Source organism: Indicator indicator, chromosome 1 (assembly GCF_027791375.1).
Source record: "Indicator indicator isolate 239-I01 chromosome 1, UM_Iind_1.1, whole genome shotgun sequence".
Classification (NCBI taxonomy): domain Eukaryota; kingdom Metazoa; phylum Chordata; class Aves; order Piciformes; family Indicatoridae; genus Indicator; species Indicator indicator.
The window spans coordinates 112,992,735-113,015,997 of NC_072010.1; the positions used below are offsets into that span (position 1 = coordinate 112,992,735).

General features: G+C 36.8%; 1 protein-coding gene across 3 annotated transcripts in view; it reads left to right on the forward strand.

Moving 5' to 3' along the window:
- Positions 1 to 6,260: 6,260 nt before the first annotated feature.
- The window catches only part of ITSN1 (intersectin 1), a 102,081-nt gene continuing 85,078 nt past the window's right edge, over positions 6,261 to 23,263 (forward strand). For all 3 annotated transcript variants that reach the window (XM_054400734.1, XM_054400726.1, XM_054400742.1), the window contains exons 1-5: positions 6,261 to 6,288; positions 10,982 to 11,074; positions 13,384 to 13,447; positions 20,923 to 21,083; positions 22,533 to 22,712. In XM_054400734.1, the coding sequence (XP_054256709.1) occupies positions 6,261 to 6,288; positions 10,982 to 11,074; positions 13,384 to 13,447; positions 20,923 to 21,083; positions 22,533 to 22,712 (526 nt within the window). The remainder of the gene's footprint in view (positions 6,289 to 10,981; positions 11,075 to 13,383; positions 13,448 to 20,922; positions 21,084 to 22,532; positions 22,713 to 23,263) is intronic.

Consider the following 23,263-nt stretch of genomic DNA (forward strand, 5'->3'; position numbering starts at 1 on the left):
CAGTTAGTCTGGGGCTTCCACCACAGTTGTTGATAAATGTCAACATTAGGTTGATAAATGCCTCCATTTTTCCTATTTTCAGAAAGTAAAGAGTTCTTTATTTGTTAGACTCTTGAGGCATTTTCTGACTTGCAGTGGATAAAAGAGTGTCTTGCTACTATGCCTGTTGCTTTCTTGGTGCATTTATAGTGATTTTTCTTCCTTTGTGGTCAGTTTATCCTTTCCCCTTAGCAGAAGATTGATACCATGAATACAGAAGTGACCTTCTTAGCAGTTTGGTCATTGCCACAGTATTTGCAATGGTGACTAACTTTGTTAACATCATTTGGGTGCTTGGCAAAAAGTACAAGACACAGTGGAACTTAACATTTGTGAAGGTTTTTACAGTTAGAAGTCATTCTTGTAAAGAGCAGAAACTCTGAGAAGTTTGACTAAAACTAGTAAACTGCATTAATAGACTGACTTCTAAAGAGCAAGAATCAAACTCATGTGAATGTCCTGAACTGGTTTTGTTTTCTAGCATCTGTCTAAAATTACCAGGTTTTGTTGAAACTCTTATTAATATGTTTAAAGGCTTTCCCAGGTAACATGAAAAAAATCAAATTGCTGTTATTCTGTGATACATGACATCCTGCTTAGGGATATTTTGTCATAATTTGGAATTCTTGAGAAGGATGAGGGTTTTTATCTGGTTGGGTTTGCTTTTTTTTTCTCATGTAGGAGGAGAAAGGTGACTGATAAGTTGCCTCAGGATTTACTCCTTGAATTGTACACTCAAATTAATTTGTGGATGTTTGTTCAGGAATAGAAATGCTGGTCTGCATTTTAAGGAAAACAAAAATACACCCTTTTTTCATATGAAACTTGTAGATATAGATACAGATAGCTCTGAAATAGCTGAATTTATACCTCTTATGGCTTTATTGCAACTTTCTATGTAAACATCCGTAGAAGAGCACAGATAACTTCAGAAACTGAAGTTTTGAGCCACACTGTTAAAGAGGAGATATAATATACAGTGGAGGGAATTTTCGTACATGTCTGCCTTTTATGCATAAATATTGTTAGTGTAGTTGTTTTCAACCTTATTTTTCTTTTCACAGAAAAAAACTCAGTACTTAAATTTGGATATGATCTGGACTTACGTTCATACAGAGTTAGTCTCTGTATACGTTTCAGTTTTATATTCATATGAACAACTTTTAGTCTAGAAAACCCTCCTTTAAGAAGAAGCAGCATGTTAAAAGAGTACTTTTTGTACATATAAAAGAGAATACTACTGGTATAGGGAATATTTGCTTATGAGAAGAAACTATTTGGTGTGAGGGACAGGAAATAAAACGTTTCTGGATTTGTGTATAATAGTATGAGATGGAGGAGAGAGCATGAAGAGCGTAGATGGCTAGGCATTTCCTCATCTCCCTTGCTCAGAGCTGAGTGTAAGCAAATGTTTCTCTAAAACTATCTTATGTGTCTTAAGTATGTTTTGACACTATGTATATAAAAATTGTGTAGATTGTGAAAGTTCTAATTGTACGGTATATAGAAACTATGCCTGTCTGAATGCCTTGGTCCTGATGTTTGTTTTACAGTTTACATCTGTGTGTCAGCATGAGATCTCATCATTCGGGCATGGGGAAAGCCTCATTGTGCTCTGAAGTCCATGACAAATTGTGGCTAGCAGGACTGTATTTAGAGATTCACATAGTGCCTCGGGTTGAAAAAGACCTTCAAAGATCATCTTGTCCACCCCCACTGGTGTGAGCAGGGACACTTCCAACTAGATCAGGCTGCCCAGGGCCACATCAAGTCTGATCTTGAATGTCTCCAGGGGTGGGCCTCAACCACATCCCTGGGCAAGATATTCCAGTATTTTACCACTCTTATTGTAAAGAACTTCCTCCTTATGTCCAACCTAAATCTACCCTGCTTCAGTTTAAAACCACTGCCCCTCATCCTATTGCTACGAGCTCTTCTAAATAAACAGTCCTTCCCCAACCTTCCTATAGGCCCCTTTCAGACACTGAAATGTAGCTGAAGGTCTCTCAGCCTGTCCTCACAGGAGAGGTGCTCCAGCTTTCTGATGATTTTTGTGGCCCTCCTCTGGACCTGCTCCTGCTCTCTTCTGTTGGGAGTCCCAGACCTGGATACAGTACTCCAGGTAGGATTACTCCAGTAGGATTGCCACAGCTGAAGATAATCAGTGCTGAGAACCTATCCCCATTTATTGTCCATCTCCTTACCTCTTGGAAATGCCATTGCTTCTCATGCTGAAAAAATATTGGCTGATCTAATCTTATCTTTATCTAAACTTTGTGATTTTTGAGAAATAACACTCTCCTCTTTCTCCATCTTCCTTGCTGGAAATACTGACTCCCAGACTTCATGGGCTTTCTGTTTCCTATGAGACAGAGAGGTAAAACCCCTGAACCTGGTAGATGCTGAGTTGAACTATAACAATGCTCACAACCAGTATCCTTTCTGCCTGCTTGTAACAACATAGTATAATAATCCTGAGCAGAAAAAAAATGAGAGCAGATTTATATAATGGATCTTGTGTGCATTTGCAAATTATTGATCTACTGGAACATCATTTGATTGTTACTCTGCTTTCACTGACCTGAGAACAAAAACACATTCTGGTGCTGCACAGAACTCTATGGGGAGAGGGTGTGCAACATGCTGGATTTGAGTACCACACAATGAATTTAAAAGCTGGTGTGTGTGCCTTTTCTGGAGAGGTGGGAAGTATAGAAGCTGTGAATTATCATAGTGTTTAGTGGTTTATAATGCATGTACATTAGACATATATCTCTTTGTTGCTTATAGATTAAGTGATATCTGTTAAAAGGAAGTAATTAATGTGGGATCTGTTTGTCAAATCTTAGTGTGGTGGTGCCTTAATCTTTTTTGTGGACAAGCAAAAATTACTAGCTTGATGTTCTTTATTTTTCTTTCTAAAAGCAGTATCAAATATCCATTGCATCGTCTTATTCCTGTGCAAAATAAATTATTTGATGGATTGTTATTTAACAGTTCATTACTAGAATAATTTTGCTTATGGTAGGAGTTTTGGGCTGGCTTTCTAGGCAAACAGTGCAAATGATTGACTGACAGTGCTGTTGTGGTTCCCCGTATTGTCTCTTCTTCTTCCTGCTTGAATAATTTCCACATTCATTGGTCAATGTCAGTTGAATTTGTTAGAGTTCAAAAAATTGCTGACATACTTAAGTTTCTACAAGTATGAATATCAGTGGTTAGAAATAACTGCTTTTCTGAAGGGAATAGCACAGAGCTTGAGTTACCCAGTCTTTTTTTCTGTCAGCTTTCTGGTCAGTTGGTTCCTGCATAATTTTTCTTTTGTCCCATCATGCATTCTTTCTGTTTGGAGTTGTTGGGAGGAACAAGGAAGGCTGAAGAGTTAGCACTGTTGTGGAACCAAGAGATTAGAGTACAAAGAATACAGATCTGTAACTTGTCAGTATTTTAAATTGAAATGTAAGTACTTGTGTTTACATTTAGAATAATTTATAAATATAAGATACATTTATAATATATATCTGTACCATATAGTTTTTTAGATAAATAATACCTGGATGCCATCAAAGAGATCTCTAACCCAAAAAATAGAATAATAGAACAGTACACATGTCAGAGTGCGCCTCAAAAGATATTCTGGTCCAACCTTCTGTGGGAGAGGGAGAGTAGATGAGATTATCTAGCACCCTGGCCAATCATGTGGTTGAAAACCTTCAGTGATGAGGACTCTGTCATATCCTTGGGGAGGTTGTTCTTGTGGTGGATTGTTCTCTGTGAAATTTTTTTTTTCTTATACTGAGATGAAACATTTCACAGTGCAACTTGTCCCCATTGTCTTCTCCATTCAACTCCTGATTAAGAGAATACCTCTGTCCTCTTTGTAGCCACCCTTTAAGTACTGGATTAATGTGATGAGGTCTCCTGTGAGCCTTCCCTTCTCTAAGGACGAAATGCCTAACTCCTTCATTTTTTCCTCACAGGGTAGGTTCTCCAGCTCTTTAATATTTAAACAAAAAAGCTACAAAGTCAGTATAGGAATGCTGTGAAATTCCCAATCTCTCTTAACTTTCATTTTCATATCTAATAAACTCTGAGCTGTTAGAATACTGTCCACAATTGCAAAACTGAATTCCTGAAGAGTTAGGGCCATTGGTGTCAACTCGGGCATGGACAATGAAACCTCTGGTTATGAAGCTGTGTTGCATTGGCAATAAATGCAAACATAAATTATGCCCTTACTGAAGTATGTTGATCCTTCTCTCCCTCTATTTGCTTCCTATTGTATGTCATGTCTGCGGTCTATTTTATTTTGTTTTTGAGTCTATCAAGCTTAAACATAGCTTCTGCTCCTTTTCTCAATTTTATTCATCACTGTTTAATCTGTTTACTCCCCCCCCCCCCCCCCACTTCTTCCTCTCCAGAAGATCTTAAGAGTGTTTTTATGTTTTCTTTGGCACTCAGTACAGGCCTAGTCTTGAAACTTTCCACTCTCTCCCCTCTTTCTGATGTGTTCAAGGTAAAGGAGAAATAAACTACCAATTCCTTTGGAATACTAGTAATCTGTGGTGGAGTATTTTCCGCTAAGTGGCTAAACACTTCAGTCCATTTATGCACTCTTCTGTCTCAGTATTTAAAATATCTACTTTTTCTTAGCTTGCAAAATAACCTTCAAAGCAAACACCCCAACCAGCCCTCTCCAACCCATCCTCTAGTACTCCTTTTTAAATCTCTGTTGTCCTCTCATTGCTTCCCCGAGCACATTTTGTTTTCTGGACCCACCCTCTGGGTTTGCTTGTAGTTTAAAAAAAGTGGAAGGATAATAGTATTGCCTGCAACAGAGTACAATAAGAAAACATAAGCAAAGATTTAAGTACTGATCTTCCAGCACTTCAGAAATGCTTTTGAAAGAACCATGCTATTAAGATAGCTTATTCTATAAACACTGTGTCCGTATTCATGTGATTTTAAACTTTTGATATAATGCTTGCTCTGCATGAAGTTAGCATCAACTGTGATACCTGGCATTTGGAAAAAGCTTTCTGAGTCATGTACCATGCTTGGTTGCTCTGCCAAATTATGAGAAAAAAAAATATTTTCTTTTTTTTTTCCCATGGTTCTCTAAATTACAACTGATGGGGAGACTGGCTTACAAAAGTGCAGTGGGTTTCTCTGCAGTGACATCTGTGAAGTGTGTATATATAGTGGGTTCCCAAGATGGATGCCAAAAGAGTATGTGAGAAGTGCAAAAGGGGGGATGGGGAGGGGAGCAAGCAAGGAATTCAGACAAAAGGAAATTGTTGATGCAAGTTAATGCCTTTTCTTACTGATATTGATAAATTTCTGCTGCTGTTCAAGCAGTCTAAATTATTCTCCTTCTGATTCTTTTCCCTTTTGCTTTTCTCCTGTTGCCTGGAAAACATGAGTGGAATCTAGTAGGACAAGAGGCTGCTTTCTCATTGTTTTGTGGCTCTGTTGCTAGCTATTGTCCTCTTGGCTCAGTCAGTTCATGTCAGTCTTTGTGTGGAGTAAGAAAAATGTTTTTCCTTTTCTCTTTAAAGATTAAATTTCTAGACCGTAGATTGCTTTTATTTGAAAAGCAAGTGGTGCTTAGGAGTATCTCCCACCAAATAACACGTTTTAGCTTGTGATGTCATCTTGAGCACTTTGTTCATTTGTGGGCTAGTTTGGGGGTAAAGCAGTCTTGAAATCTAGTTGAATTTTTTAATATACTTTGTTTAAAACAGAAGAACTCTAAGCAGGAGTATGCATTTCATGACTTTTGCTGTCAGGAATAACAGATTGCTGATGATGTTGTGTGTTTTCAACAGTTGGAAATAGAGCCAATTTTGTTCTGAAGTAGGAGCTGAGCTCTAAAGTAGTGCAGCCCCGAGCAGTGACACAGAGATCTTGTCTGTTGTGGCTGACTCTGTGCTTTACTACATCACCGATTATTTTTAAACCAAGATTGTTTTTGAGGACATTCTTGAAACAGAACTGAATGTAGCTGCTTTTTAATACGAAAATGAACTTGTGGATGCATAGGCTGGTACAAAAAATGAAATGTTTAGTCCTCTTGTAAGTAACAGTTCTTCTATTTGTAAGATCCTACTTATTCACTACTGTTATTTTTGCTGTACTAATATATTGAAAATGGAAGATACTGTAACTGGGTTTTTTATTCTTTTTCAGGCATCTATTAACAAGCTAAAAGTGACAGAACCATGGCTCAGTTTCCAACACCTTTTGGGGGTAAGTTGTTTATGGTGTATTCTGAACTATTATATGTAAAAGCTTTCAAAAAATGTTCTGTGTGGAAGTGTTTATGGATTGTGTATCTTTCTGCTCTGATCTGTGATGTTTTTGCAGACCTGTTAGAGAACACATATGAAATTTCGCCAAGGCATCGCAGAATAGACAAACAGAGAAGCTGTGCTGTATCTCCTCTTTTGTGTGTATTGATTCATTACAGTAGGGCAGATCCAGGCTACTCAGCCACTGGCAATAGGGCATAGCCTCATTCTGCACTAGTTGTGGCTAAGACATGGATAGGCTTTGGGGTTTCTTTGTTTTGTTTGTTTGTTCAGTTGGGGTTTTTTTAAGGACTCTTGGATTTTTTTAATTGCTGAAAAATAGAGCAGATGCCTTTGGATGCATCACTTAAGATTTATTTTCCTTATTATCTTATAACCCATGCATAGATTAGAAAAAAGATGCTGCATTTTTTAGCTCTCCTTTTATAACAGGGGGAGGTATAGATAGCATCCTGAACTTCAAGCATTTTGAAAGATCCAGGAAGAGCCCTGGTAGTGCAGTTAGAGACATTACTTTTCATTCTACACATCAAATACATTTTTGGCCCCAGCTGTGCAGCTGATCTGAAGAAAGATTACAAAGGTAAATTTCTATGCTGAGACTTAATAACTAGTTTGGTTCCACTTAACTGGTGCTACCGTTAGGATTTTTTCTCTGTCATTACAGGTATGATTCTTGTTGTCTGCATATATAAGTTTCTGTATACATATATACACACAAATATGCATGCACACGTACACAAAAAAGCGTGTGTGTATATATGTATATAAAAATACGTATCTAAGTCTATTTTTTTAGGATCAGGTATAGCTAGGAACTAAATTTGTATCTAGTGTTAATGTTTCAGGGGGAGACTCGAGGAGACATGCATGTTAGAGGATCCCAGCTCTTGTTAAACACAATTGGTTGGATGCAATCTCTGCCAGTCTGAAAATGTCAATGAAGCACAACAGAAGAAGCATCTTTTTGCATGTGGTAGCTAGAGTGTATATAGAGTTGGAAGCTGCTATTCATTGCCTCAGTCACCTTTAAGTCCAGCCACCTGGATATAACTCGTTTGATACCAGATGTTCTCAGTTTGGGAGTGAAACTAGCTACCAAAAGCTTTGATCAAATAAACTCACTAGACAACTTCATGTAGGAAACCCTTTTGGGTTGTGTAAAAAGTTGTGAATAGCTTAATTTCACTGTGATTTTCAGAGTGTAAGAGAAATTATGATGTGAATGAAATTTGCTTGTTTAGACTGAAGTATTGCTTTTTGTTTAGAGTTAGGGCTGTGCTTTGCATGCTTCCATATTTAAACATGTACATGAATTCTTAATGGAAATCTTGTCTTCAAAGCATTCTCCTCTGCCATCTTCAGAGTGTTCTCATTGCAATACAGATGGGTAGCATCTTTCTTTTTTCAGTTTATAAGTAATCATTTGATCCTGCATCTGTTCTCCAGGATCCTGCTAACTAGTACATAGCTTTAGGAGGGAAGGAGTTCATTATTTCTTCTCAAACAACTTTTCTTATCTGACTCCTCTACAAAGAGCAAGTTAAAATAACCATGTGGCTAATGTAGTTTCTGGAGTATCTTTAATTTGTAATGTGGTGCAAAAGTTATGATACTCATACTTGAACCAAGTGTATCAAGTAGCATCATACTTCCTCTTACAAGAATGACACAAAAGTCTAAGACTGTTGTAAGAAAAAAATGGTGTAAAGAAAGTTAATCTTTTTATGCAGATGTTTATCATCCTTTCAAGAACACAATGATTTTTGTTACTTGTAGTCACCAAACAGGATGCAGAGGAGAAAGTTTATGCAACCTCCATTTTGGGAGAGCCCTCACTCCAAATGTGCAGTATCTGTGAATACCAATAATGATATTTTTGGATTTAAATCACTTCCTTTCTTTTCGAAGACTCTTTCAAGTCAGCTTGGGAAATAGGTATGAAAAAAGCATGGTATGTAATACTTAAATTGGAGTGACTTGTTGATATTCCAAAACGCTACTCATTTTGAGGACAACTGATTAAAGAAAAATAAATAGACATAGTAGGATTTCTGTAGTTACTGGAAGAATGTGGTATGCTCAACCTTCTGTTTTGTCAGGGAGAAGGAAATACCTATTTCATATATGAGAGCCCACTGCTTCACTTTTGCAGGTGAGGTGATTGCTAAGTCATGTTAAAGAAGCAATAGTTAGAGGGCTTGCAGCCGCATTCAAGAATAGCTTGCTTATGAATAAGTTTTGTGGTTTGGTGACTGCCTCCTTTCTATCCAAATATATTGAAAAGCCCCACAACCTCTGTATTGGCATCTAGGATCTGAAGCCATGAAAGGTGACTTGCTGTGGGTAAGATCATGCTTCGTGCTCTCCCACAGGTCTTATTGTTTCCTCAAATAACAAAAGATGGAAATGAGGCAGTGCCAGAGATGCCATTCATATTTGACTGACCAAAGAGACTACCAGGCTTGCTTAGTTTGACAGTGGCTTTTTTATCCCTCAAAGGTGAGCTACTGTTTCAGAAACAACCAAATCTCTGTAAGAGTAAATATTGACAGTCATCTGTTCTAGTTACAAGGACTCTAGAGAAGAAATCAACACATTTTGGCTCAAAATAGTTAACAGAATCCATTTTTAGTTACCTCATGGCATGGGAGTTCTGGGTTTTATCATTGCTTTTGCAGAAAGGTAGTAACAGCCAAGGGTTTTTTTGCTGCTCTGTCTTTAGAGATTTGGGGCTTTCTGTTGGGTGTTTATCCGGAATTATGCATGGCTCGGATTGAGAGATAGCAAGCGAATGAATCATTGCAATTTTCATATTTGTTTGTTGTATTTTAAAAAATTATTATTTATTTTTTTGATTCCCACACTGTAGTCAAGAAATTCTCCCATGTTGTGTAAGCTATCCCATCCAGCCTTATGATCGTAGGCTGGAGTAGTCATGTTTCCAATATAGTGAGCTGTTCATCTGCTTCTAGTTGGCCCAGTCAGCATATTGATAATCAAGTCTTAATCAACATTCCTTTCCTGTCAGGAGTTCTTGATAAGGTAAGGGAGGTATCTGCTTACCTTAAGTATTGTGTTTTGGAATACTAATATCCAAAATAGAGTCCTGTTTTGTTCCCCCAGGGAGCACTGCTGTGAACTCTTTGTAGTTCTTCTATGAGCAAAATTTCCAAAATTCTGGAATTTTTGGACTAATCTTAAAATGTCCTTTCTTTGAATGATGCATTATTAGCCTTTCTGCTTCTAGAGATGGATTGCTTACCTGAAACTGTGATAACTGTTTACCAAGAATCTAGCATTTCTTCCATTAATGAAATCTACCATTTAAAGGAATGTTTTTCTTCCCTTTGTCCATTTCTTTTTCTCTCCAAAGTGTATTTTGCCACATGAAAGTAAATTACAAACAACAAAAATTCAGGAGACGGGAAATTTCCATGTTCTTCATAACTGCTGACTTTGATTCTTCCTCACACTGCAAACAGCCTGAAACACTTGCTGTAAATATTTGTGGACTTTATTACCTGAAATTTAATCTCTGAGAACTTAGTTCTGAGACAGATCAAATGCTAGATCTCCTCTTTCTTTTTCTGCAAGTCTACATTTTATCTCTTAGTAATACCTCAATAACGCAGTGATTCAATTAACTTGGATGTCTTCATATCATTACACTGTTACACAGCAGGAGTTACAGGAAGGTGCATCTGCACAATGAACTTCTACAGATATTGAAATAATTATTTTTATTGGTTATAAAGTTTGAGACAAACCTGAAACAGTCTTAGAGAGTTCACTGGATATCTCAAGTGGAAGTTGAGCTGTGTTTGCTCTGTGAACAAATAATCTCAAAAATGAAAGTGAAATGTCTGCATGTGAGAGGGGAAAGATCTGCTGCAGAAATGGAGGTAGAACTGGAGAAAGCATAGTGGAAGCATGGCACTGTAGAAGGGTATTAAATCTCAGTGTAAACTAATGATTAACCTCCAATTTATGAGTATGGTGTGAAGAATCTGGTCTGTGTAACATTCTTACTCAGCTTTCTCTTTTTCAGGAGCATGATTTCCTGTGCTATTGCTACCTAGGAAAAGATCTTTATTATCTGGTTAAATCACGGTTTTCCCAGACACATAAGAGTTCTACCCTTACTATAGTACAAACCCACATAGTATTCACCACTGCTTATTTGAGGAATCTTTTCAGCTGAAAGAACTTACATTTCAACTGTATGTACCCTGGAAATAAAATAGTCTTCCATTCTCTAAATATCTAGTGTTACAAACTTTATGCATTATATCCTCTGGATATGCTGATGTTGTCTTTTAATAGCCTATTCATAAGTTTGATTACACTTAGAGTAGTCTGGGTGTAACCTAAATTTTTGTATGAGGCAGGTAAGTGAATCAGTGCTTAGCATCATCTTAATTTGGTAATGTTTGCTTACGGTAAGTTTCTAAGTACTAACTGACTATGTAAGGATTCTTGGAGCTTTCAGCTATAGACTTTGGATGAAGAGCTTCTGTATGTATGTAGTTTTCAGAAGTCCAGTACAATGTACTTGCACCCGGAAATAAAAATAGTGTGGGTTTTATATAATATTTCTTAACTTTATTTCTCCATTTCTTTTGAGCTAGGCAACCTGGATATCTGGGCTATTACTGTGGAGGAGAGAGCTAAACATGATCAGCAGTTCCATAGTCTGAAACCAACATCTGGATTTATTACTGGTAATTAAATAGTTTTAATTTCTAATTTTATTTAATTAAATATTAACAAACGAGCCTAAATGTGTACAGAGTTGTATTGGAGATCTTTGGGGCCAAGAAAACAACTTGCTTTGGTCCATCAACTCCATCTGTTCTGGTATTTTCTGATATTTTTGTGATATTCACCAGCTATATACCTGGTTTATGCCACTTGACTTTTCAGTAGGTAGAATTAAAATTATTTGTAACTGCAGCTCTACAAAGCAATTCTGTAGTGTGGAGCCAGCTGATACTAACGAGCTGTAGAGTTAAAATTCAGGGCATGGAATCACCCTGATGCCTAGTAATTTTTATAGTGCTTTTAATTTGCTTAGCAAAGTAATTCACTGTACTGAGTCTGTCTGAGATGGAGTTAACTTTCTTCACAGCAGCCTGGATGGTGCTGTGTTTTGGATGTTTTAGCGATGCCTGAACAGTGCTTGCAAAGCCTCAAGGCTTTCACTCTTTCTCACTTCGAACCCTGCAGTGAGTAAGGTAGCTGTGGGCAAAAAGTTAGGGAACACAGCAGGGACAACCAGTGTAAACTAACTGAAAGGTTATCCTATACTACTGTGTTCAACAAAAATGAGGAGAGACTGTTGTCTTTCAAGGTAGCCATTGCTTAGAGACTGAGCTTGAGGGAAATTGGGAGTGATTATTACCTTTGCATCACTTGGGACTTTATTCCACTTACTAAGATGTCTTTAACACAACCAGCAAGTTTTCTGAGTTTTCTTGACTTTGCTCTCCTTGTTCTCTTCTCTATCCTAGTGGGAAGAGGGAAGTGAGTGTGAATGACTAGGTGCTTAGTTTTTACCTGGATTCAACCCACCATGCTAACATACTGGTACATTAGGAAATCTGTTTATATAAAGATGTATCAATTTAATTGAAATTTGTTTCAGAAACTGATTGTTTAAACTCGTGAAATCAGCATGGATGGCCTCTTTAAAGAAATCCAAATAGCAAAAATTGTGGAAGCAAAGCTGCAAGTAAAGGAATTGCAGTGATTCTACTGAATTTTCATTGAACAATACTGATTTGCTGTTCATGCCTGCTTTTGGTTTTAGTTTTTCTCGCATTTCATTTTCGTTAGTGCTATCTAAATTCTGATGATCAGTTGAAAAGAAAGGTATAGAATTGTTTTACTTTTCTTGGTGTCTGTTCTATCAAAAGGGTTTTGTGTGCAAAATCAGAATCAGATTCTTAGCAGTCTCATCACAGCCATACATGCCTCCAAGTATATAATATAGTTGTTTCTGCTCCTGTTACATTACAGATGCAGTACAAAATACTACTGTTTTTATTGATTTCTTTTGATACTTGCTGCTATTTTTAGTCTGTCTATGACTTTCCTGTACAGGGCACAACATTTCCATGTCGTAATTGTTCTGCTATCCTTATTTTTACTTTGAAATAGACTTTTAATGGTGGCTTATCAGTGTAAAGACAACTTTATTTAGTTTGTGCTAGCTGACTGGCATTGTATTTCCAAAAAAAAAAAATCTAAGTTAGATACATACTTTCCTGGAAGAAAAGAAATCTTCTCCTCACAAGGCATACAATTGTTGCAAAGAGAGCTATTCCTATGTGTCCAAAGAAGGGCAGTGAAGCTGGGGAAGGCTCTAGAACACAAGTCTTATGAGGAGCAGCTGAAGGAACTGGGGTTGTTCAGCATGGAGAATTGGAGGCTCAGGGGAGACCTTACTGCTCTTGCTCTTCTCACAAGTAGCAAGCGAGAGAGCACGAGAGGAAATGGTCTCAAGTTGCACCAAGGGAGGTTTAGATTGGACTTTACGAAAAGTTTCTTCACCAAAAGGGTTGTCAAGCCTTGGAATAGTCTGCCGAGAAAAGCGATTGAATTGCTGTCCATGGAGGTATTTAAAAGATGTGTAGATGTGGTGCTTAGTGGCTTGGTTTGGTGGTGGACTTGGTGATATTGGTTAATGGTAGGACCTGATGATCTTAAAGGTTTTTTACAACCAAATGATTCTGTGATTAACACAGATTAGAGACTGCAAACCGTGGATTTCTTATTGCCCTAAATGTTTATGCCTAGCTGACTTCATGTGGTCCTGACAGTTGTAAACATAAACAGTATGTGCTTTTTGGAACTATCTAGTAGGCTTGCAAGTGACTAAATAAGCTTCTCATACTCTGTTATCTATGTATAGCATTAAGTATTTATGATTTTACTGTTACCTCAGTTTTAGATATTTTTGACTCATTTCCTTTTTATTCTTACAGGTATCTTTAGCATTTCTTGAAATGATGTCCTGTTTATTTTATAGGTGATCAAGCTAGAAACTTTTTCTTTCAATCTGGGTTACCTCAACCGGTATTAGCACAGATATGGTGAGTATATGGGAGAGGGTGTGAGAATTGCAGTTATGTTACAGAGTGAAGTTTACTGTTTTGGGGCCTAAAGTCACTGATTTAGTTCAGTGTGCTTGTAGTATGTTTTAGCTGAGTTTTTAAATTACTAGTTTGGTTATTGCAAGCAGGCATCCTTCTGCAAATAACATTTTTCAAGTTGGCAATTTGCAGCCCACATTTCAAATTACTAAAAGCTTTCAGCTTTATTTAAACTGTGCTAATTCATCACTAAGTACAATAATTAGTATCAGAAATCTTCTAATGGGCGATGGCCTACACGAGACTTGCAACATTTTTACAAAAACTAAAACTGGTGTAGACTATTTCCATTGTAGTTGGAGATACAGCTTGAAATGTTCACTATTTCTTGGTGAGTTTAGGAAGATCAAAATCTCCCTTGCTGTATGTTACACATGACAAAGATTTCTACAATCTGCCAGCTTATTCATGCAGGATTGCAATTGTTTCTCCTCCAAATTAAATGTCCCTGCCAGACTTGGACATGTTAACTTGCCCAAGTTATTCACAATTCACATTAATTATATTACTACTTTTTTTTTTTTTTTGGAATGTGCTAGTTTTCATTTTAGATTGGAAAAAAGCAGCAGAGGGATGGATAACTTGACAAATCTGTTCACTTTGCCTCTCATAACTGAGAGACAGTTTAGTTTATTGCAGTTGTAAAAACTTTCTGTTGTAGTAAGGACATTTAAAGGCAGAATCTTGCTCTGAATGGAGAAGGAAGCGAATTATTTTCTTACAGGAAAAATATTACTTTGGAAGTGTGCATCCCTAAAAAAGGGACTGGGTTTACATGACTTTTAAATAACTTATTTTCTTATCAAATAATCTTTATCTTATAAGTATCAAATCTGGTTTAGTTATTTGGTAAATACTCAGTGAAAATTCACGTCCCATTGGAACATCTCTTGCCACTTAAGTAAGAAATTCATTTTGCCTTAAACAAGGCATCCCTTCTCAAAAATGTACTGTAAGCATCAGCTTTAAATAGGTGTTGACAAAACTGAACAGTTGTAAATGGTCCTGGCTAAAAACTACTTCTCTGAATTCGATTTTGCAGCCTCTTGAGAGGTATTCCACTAGTTCTGTGGAATTTTACTAGCTTGTTTTATTTTGTCACAGAGACAAAACTTGAACTTGCACTTTTTTTTTTAAATAAAGCTGAACTAAAGCTTATTCATGCTGCCTTTATAAATCATAACAGAATCATGCAGACATCCCTTTCTCACTGTCTGTCTTCTGTCTTTGATCATCTCTGAATTCAGAGAAGTAAATATTTAAGTAAAAATCTAGACCACTTGTTTATATTCCCAGCTGGAGTTAGACTAATAAGGTAGAAAAGTACTTGTGTAGTGGTAGTAAGACCCCTTAAAAAGAAAAAAAAAATGTAACTCCCCTTTAATTTCCCACAACTCGAATGACTGAACTCTTTTGATTTATCAGTGAACATCTGTTTGTAACCTACCAGAAATTACTCTCATCTCACAGAAACAATAGAAGCTATCCTGTTTGGTGGCAAGTTGTTCTTTGCAGTCTGCAAAGGAAGTAATACTATGCTCAAGACTGCATTGAAAAGTGTTAATAGTTGTTTGTCTTATGTCCCAGGAGTCAGATCTCAAAGTGGCACACTTGCTTTGTGGACTAATAGCAATATTCTAATGTTGTCTGTCTAAGTCTCTGTTAATGTTGAAATACATTTGTGAGTATTTCAGTAGAGGAAGGAGTTCTTAGTAATAAGCTCAGAATCTTTGAGAGAGATACAAGCTACTTAAAACCTATCTTCAATCAGTGTTCTTTATTATTTGAATAGATGGATTTTAAAAGTTATTTTATTTTTAGATGGCATCTGATTACTAGAGGAAAAGTAGAGGAGGTACAACAGTCTTTAAGGAAGGAAAGTTGTTATTCTGAGCATCCTGTAAAACTCTAAATTTTCTGATCCTAGAAATAGGGAAGTGCATGTTGTGTTTTGGAAGTGTTTTCCTCTTAATGAGCCTAGTTATTTTGAATACAGTTGATGGTATTAATCTGAGTGCAAGATAGGAGCCTAGCATTTGTTTCATAAAGGACTGCTCACAGCTGTATGTAGACTAACTTGTCTAATAGAAAGTGTCATCAGTTTTGTTAGCTATGGAATTTCTTGTATAAAAAAATACAAGTGGGAAAGGAACTGCAGTGGGAACTGGCCTAGTGGATGATTTGCCATAGTGCTTTCAGAGCTCTCTGTGGAAAAAGGAAGCCCTCTGTGAGTTTCTAAGCACATTATCACATGAGAGAGAATTTTTTTTGCATAAGAGAGCAGTATAAGTATTTTTCACTGTCTAATATTTTAATCAAAATGGAATTGCTAGAGCTTTGAGAAATGCTGGCTAGTTAGCTGAAGTACTAGTTAAATGTCTCTGCCTCAGGAGCTGCTTGAGAATATTCTGCAGTTGGCTGTAATTGTTTTCTAAGAGGAGACACTAAGGAGTGTCTTAATATCTTAATTTCTGCTATTAATCAAAGCTTCTCCAGAATCCATCTTCCTTAAAAATAGTAGTTTTATGGCTTTTAGCATTGAGAATTCCTGTGTCCTTTCTACTCATCATTCATTTAAGAAAAAAGAAGTCTCGGGGACCTCAGTGAACAAATTAGTGGAATTCTGATGGTCTATCATTACTTCTTTACTGGTCTACCCTTTACAAGCTTTGAACTCTGACAAGCTGGTAATCTATTAAGAAGCCTCTAAGTAGGCTGTGAATTGAGACTGCAGTGGCTTGGAAGGTAACTGGTTTTAAGTAGGCAGTAATCTGGCTTTCTTCTAAAGCCTTTATAAATGGTGGCCTCAAAAAGCATCTTCTGTGTAGCCTGTCTCTCTGGAATTAAATGAAAACTAAATGAGTGCCATCTGTTTTTCTTGCATTTAGAGTAACTTTGTTTCAGGACAGACTAAAGCCATTGATTGAGTTACCTGCCTCTGATATATGCTTTCCTCACAACCTTATTAAATTTATGTCCAAGTGTAAGAGTGAAATATTATAAGTGGCAGTCCTGTGAGTTGTCTTACTATACATACATTCATTAAGCGACTGATGCTCAAGACCTAATTTCTCCTCTAATTATGACCAAGTTTTATAATGCAATGTGGGATTGTGACATGGGAAAGTAAAGCTAAATAAATCCAGATTTTTTGGAACTGCAAGGAGCTTGCTTTATTTTAACACTGTGCTGTTTTCATGGAGATAGATGTTTTGTAGGTTAATCATAAGCATATCTAACTGAAAAAACAGTACATGCTCAGTTTCTATGCCTCATAAATGCAAAAACAATCAAGTTGTCATTGTATTCTGCAGAAAAGAGGAAAGAAAGGAGGATGAAAAGATCTGTAGGGGAAGGATTTTGTCAGCACCTGAAACAACATTGTGATGAAGCCTACTGAGGCTATACTCATTAGAAAACCCCTGTTAAAAACACAGGCCTGTGCTATAGAATATGATAAATATTTAGTCAGTGTTGAATCCATTTGCTGTTCCGCACTGGTTCCGGCCAGACCTTAAATTTAACAAATTAAAGGACTCTACATTCTTCCAAATTTCATTAGAAGCAGAACAGCATTAGGTAGTATTAGGTAATATTTATTGTCAGCCACTCCTTGCATTTAAGTTGATATTTATTTAAAAGCAGCACTGTAAGCCAACAACATGGCACTAAATTCAGTAATTAGAAATGAAAATTTGTCCTATTCTTGAACTAAAAATGTTGTCAGACAAAAGCTGATTTTTATTGACATGCTGTAAAAATGTCTATAAATTTGTTAGTGTGCGCATCTTTTTTTCTCACTGAAATTTGTGACGCTAATTTAAATAACAAAGCTGTTGTAGAGTAAATGGGTTGAACGGAAGGTCAGATGTTAAATTTAAACCAACTAAAGATTATGTGGCTAAAGTTTCAGTTAAAGCAATGAGACTGGTTCACATCAAAGTTTCTTATCACTGGGTAATTAATATTTTCTCATTTAGAATGCAAAGACTTACTGCATTCTAGCAGTATATTCTGTAAATAGTTCCTAGAGATTCAAGGTCACTGACAGTGTGATTTTTATTCTTACTGCATTTTCGTGGCCATGCATGTAACAGATTGAGGGACCCCATCTGTGCTTTGGTAGTGGAAAGGCTTAAATTTTATAAATCAAAGTATTTGCAGGTGTAAAAGCCATTTAGGTTAAACAAAATAAGATTATTATGAAGACAACTCATGTAATTACTTAAATGCAAAGATAGAAGGAACATTGTGAATATTTATTTGAGCTGTTGGTTCTAGTTAGTCACTATGGAGCTGAATGGGCTTTTTACTATGTTGAAGAGTGAGTTTTCTTTGGGAGGTCTACTGGCTTCTTGGAGTGCGGTCAAAAATCTGCTAGAATAGGTTTATCCAGATCAGTTTCTCTAGCGTTGTTCCTATGTGTATCCTCAGCTTGCTATCTACTTAAGCCTGTTAATACTACTCATTTCTACTGGGCATCCAACAGAAGAATGGCTAAACAAGTGTTGAATTAAATTTTCATTAAAAACACCACTTATTTTCCTTTTTAAATATTTTTAAAAATTTTCCTTAGTTGCCTTTAAAAAGCTGTAGTGTCTGCTTATAAGAATCAGTTAAATGAAGCTAATTATCTGCTCCTGGTTTCCATTGTTCTTAATACTCTGTAATTTTTCTGATGAGGCTTTCCCACCCTCTGTATTCAATCACTGTGCATCAACTTACTTTCTTGTGTAAAACCCACAAAAGGAAGCACTTTAGAAAATGCACGTAGCCATGAAGTTTCTGAAATTCTAACATTCCAAATACCTTTTGCTTCTTGAATGTTTCACTGTTTATAGGTGGTGGCTAATGGATGTTACTGTTTTGATTGTAAAATGTGAAAGGTATATAAAGAAGAAAATAAAAACCTACTGGATGGCGCTATTCCTTCAGCATGTTGCAGGACTGTTCCACGCTACTGTTGAAAAATAGAGTGAATATTCTTAATTATCATCATTAAATTATTAATTCCTTCTGAATGAATTTGGGCTTTTTAACAGGAATTTTAAGTTGATATATTAAGTTGTAAAGAAAACTTTAGTGAGATGCAAACATGTTTATTGGAAGTTTATACCCATTTGATTGCACAGGAGGAAAAACATGGGTACAGTGCATATATATAGTCTGTCTGTGGGTTTGCACATGGTGGTTTGTGGTATGTGCACTCCACTGGACAGCAAGATATGATGGAAGCTAACAAACTTTTAGCGTTTTTATGTCCAGGCAAAGCCACTGTTTAATTTGTTAATTAAACATTAATGAAATATGGATAACCTCAATACTAAAATAGGAGAAGTCTACTTTGTGTTTTTAACTATTTTCTAGAAGTAACTATACCTCTAATTTTGTAATATACATTTTTCATTAACAGATACTGTAATCTATCCTTGCTGTTGCTTAACACATAGATATGAGAGAGACTCCTTTTCCTTCAGTAGGGTTCTCCTGCTTGTCTCTTCATTGGTGTAAAGACAAAAGCATTGCATCTTCCACTTTAATTTAGCCTTTCACTACAGCAGGAGGTACCAATATGTCACTTGCTCTTCATGGAAGAGTGATCAGAAGCTGAGAATCTAGAGCACCGGTGTTCTGCAAGGAAAAGGAGATATGCTTTCCAGATTTGCACTTCTCTTTGTCCAGATTTGCCACGATGGCCTTGCCTCTTCCTTCTGCTGGCTGGACTGCCATATATTAAGTCTCACTGCTAGAGCAGGATCTATTTGATTGATTATTTGTCAAATGAACCACATACTGAGCAGTCATGACTGAAACTTGAATCCAAATCACTTTAAGCTATGTGGGTCCAAGAACCAGTTTTGACTAAATTTAGGCTTCCAAAGATTTGCTGGTAGTGATGTTAGAGGAAGGTCTTTGGTCTTTAGTGAAGAGTGGGCAGATTTTATGTGTAAGGTAAGCTTCCCTGTTATATGAAGCTTCAGGCAAAAACAACTATATGTCGTCACATCCAAGACTTGTTCTTCAATTATATATATGTAGCAATTCAGCATCTTGCAAGAAGTGGTGCAATGCTTACTTCTTAACCATAAGCCTCAGTCTACAGTTTCCTCACCAGACTTTCTCCTTCTGTAAATACTACTCCCAGGTTTTCAGTAGTGTTATTTAGCCTTGCTACATCCACATTGATGGATGATATTGATTTCAGTGTCTGAAGGGAACCTACAGGAAGGCTGGGGAGGGACTGTTTAGAAGAGCCTGTAGTGATAGGACTAGGGGCAATGGTTTTGAACTGGAGCAGGACAGATTTAGATTAGACATAAGGAAGAAGTTCTTTACAGTGAGGGTGGTGAAATACTGAAACCTGTTGCCCAGAGATGTGGTTGAGGCCTGTCCTCATTTGAGCCACGAGCTGCCCAGGGTGAAAGGACAGAAAGTATTTTACCCCAAAGGAGTAAATACAACACTCGCACAGAGTTGGAGGTTAAATGGAAGCACTATTTATAAATATATAGAGAAATACAAAAGGTATTCAGGGAAAAAGGGAATAGATACACAAACAGAATCAGTTCCAGCCTAGCTTCACAGCTAAGCACAGCCAGGTCTAGACCACCTGGGGCTTTTTTGTTGTCATGTCCATGACACCTAAATGCACACATGAACTTGGAAGTATGTATTATTTCAATACTGAAATGTGTACTTAATTCTTCAAATAAACACAATTAAATAAACATAATGTTTAAAATAAAATTTGCAACTAATTACATTAACAATGTGCATTTACTCTGCTTTTTCAGTTTGCAATTGCAGGAATTAACATTCTTCTTCTTGATTCTCTCCCCTCAACCTCCCAACCCTATTCCCTACTGAGCATGGTTTTCCTTAACCATCGAATGCAGAAACAAAAAGCACACTGTTTGAGTCAGGCTACTTTACATGAAAACCTATTCAAGGCCTAGGCTCAATGTTTTGAGTACTATTGTTTAACTGAAAACACATTTGCACACTTGCAGATGTAATGTTTTAGTGAAGTGCACAGATTTAAAGAACATTTTAAGTGTAGCTAACATACAGATTTGCAGACTAAGTAATTTGATTCCCTGCAGTGCTGTTTGAGGCACTGTAGTTTTATTTGTGTGATGTTGCAAAATTTTGGTAGAATTACATTAATTCTTCTTGTCTAAGAGCTGAAAAGAGATTAAAACAATATTTGTTAATCACTCCAAGAATGAAATCAAGAAACTCTCAGTTTAAAAACTCTCTCATGTCTTGTTTCATGACCATTTTTAGCCCAGTATAATAGTTTTGAGTGGAAATTAATTAGTCTTAAACATATTTGCCTGTGTGTACATGCTTCTTAGTCAGTTCTTGAAGTTCATAATTTAAGAACCTAACTATGAAAATCCTGTGTATTGTAGGGCTCTAGCTGACATGAACAATGATGGGAGGATGGATCAGCTGGAGTTTTCAATAGCTATGAAACTCATCAAATTAAAACTACAAGGTTATCAGCTCCCATCTGCACTGCCTCCTGTCATGAAACAGCCACCTATTGCTTTGCCTAGTGCACCAGGATTTGGTAAGCTTTTTGTTTGCCTCCTTGTTAGTTTGTATTGTAGCAATCTTAAGTTGGATGTGATTGTTGTTTTGCAGTTTCTTGAAGAAAGTACTAGGAAAAAAGTACTTATACACGTGTACGTGGATTTAAAACTAATACTTGCATATGCATGCATGTGCCCTAAAAAAAAAATCTCAATGAGCTTTTAGCATCCAACCATACTGAATAACACAAGTTGAAATCCTGTTAGCTTCAGATCTTATTCTGCTCCCTATATATTCCAAGCAAAAGTGTTGGCAGGAAAAAACATGGATCAGGTAGCAGGGCTAGTGCATTCTGAAGTGATAGACCTTTTATTTAAACTGTTATCAAAAAGAGATCTCCATCTTTGTCAAGATTAGCTGTGGTTTTTCTTGGCATTTTACAGGTCATGGTAATAACGCACCCGTCTGATTTTAATTTATGAACAGTTCAGCACTAGAATTATCTAGAACAGCTGCTGATTCAGTTCTTGTGGTTAAGTGCTGCCAAGGTTGCTGCAGTTTTAACGAAAAGGGTAGGGAGAATGAGATGATGAGAGGAAACTAATTAAATGAACCTCATGTTTGACACACATTGTGCTGTATTCTGTACTGAGAGGTTCTTTGCCTTTCTATTTGTTATTGCTGTGATTCAAGTTGATTGGTGCCCGAGATTTCCTGCTGTCCTTAAGTGAATAGTGCATTTGATAAATGGTGTGCAACCTTGTTGTTTGATCAGTTGTTGCTTCCTCAAGTTTTACAAACGGTTTTATTTCTGACTAACAAATCAGTGAAATCGAACAGAGCGAATACTGGCGTATTAAAGTTGAACCTCCAAGAGAACTATCAAAATCTGTTTTTTTAATTCTCATTCACTGTAGACTTGATCTCAGTCGTTTGCACACACTCTCCTTTTTCCCACTGGCATGACTGGACCTCCTTAACCTCCCTGTTATCCATGCAACTGTGCTTACACCTAAAATACCTCATTACTGTGCTTTACCCTATTAGCTTTGCACTGTTTCATCTTGACAATAGGCTACAAGCAGTTATCCTGAAGCTTGTTCTTTTCAGCTGTGGCTAACTGTAGGCTTTGGGTTCATTACTCACTGCAAGTTGACAGTGCTGCTCTTCATTTAGTTCAAGGCAAACAATTCTTTTCTTCAGCAAATGCTAATGGACTTTTTGGTCAGTGTTGCATCCAGTATGATCTTATAAACATGTATTATAAAGTGATATGTTGTTCCCTCTGCATTGTTTTATGTTCCCCTGCCATGCTAATGGTGCAGTGAATTGTAAGAGTTCTTTCAAAGGGTTTCCTTCCTGAAATGGAAGTTTCCATTTCAGTTTGCTCTTTGATTCTGCATTTACTGCTGGGTTGCAGGCTGCAGTTAAATAGATGTCTATAAGTCTCTAAATTAGAAAAATTATCTCCTTTTCTTGCCCATAGGTATTGGGGGAATTGCCAGCATGCCATCTCTTACAACTGTTGCCCCAGTGCCAATGGCATCTATTCCAGTAGTAGGAATGTCTCCACCATTAGTATCTTCTGTTCCTGCAGCAGCAGTACCTCCCCTGGCTAATGGAGCTCCTGCTGTTATACAGCCTCTGCCTGCTTTTGCTCATTCTGGTATGCTACATACTGAGACTCTGTTTACTCTCTTGCTATTAACAAATTGTTTTGCCATTTTCTTTGGATCCAGAGAACAGCAGACAGGGAATTAGCCATTTTAATTTAAAGAATGACCTTATGTAAGTACTGTACTTTGGTTTAGCCCAATTTTAGCAAGCTCTTATGAAAGTTAAAAGAAGGAAGAGGGACATAGCACCCTGTAAGAGTTAGTCACGTTCAGCAAAATATTAACCCTAACAGCAGTGCAATAAATCTAGCTTGCTGCTAAGCTGTTGCCTAGAAAACAGTCCCCTCCTATCTATTTATTACTATTGAAGTACTGCTCTTTGTTGGAACCACTTTAAAATACTGGACTGCATACAATTTCTAACAATAATCAAAACATAATTTTCCATCAGCAGGGTGTTTTGTATAACACTGCAAAAGCAAAAAAACATGAGAGAAGTACCTGTGCGTTTTCACCTCTTTTGTTAGACACTATATCTTAATGTTTTTAAAAGTGATACCATCTGGAGAACCATAATGCTTGTATTTGTTAGGAGCTGAAT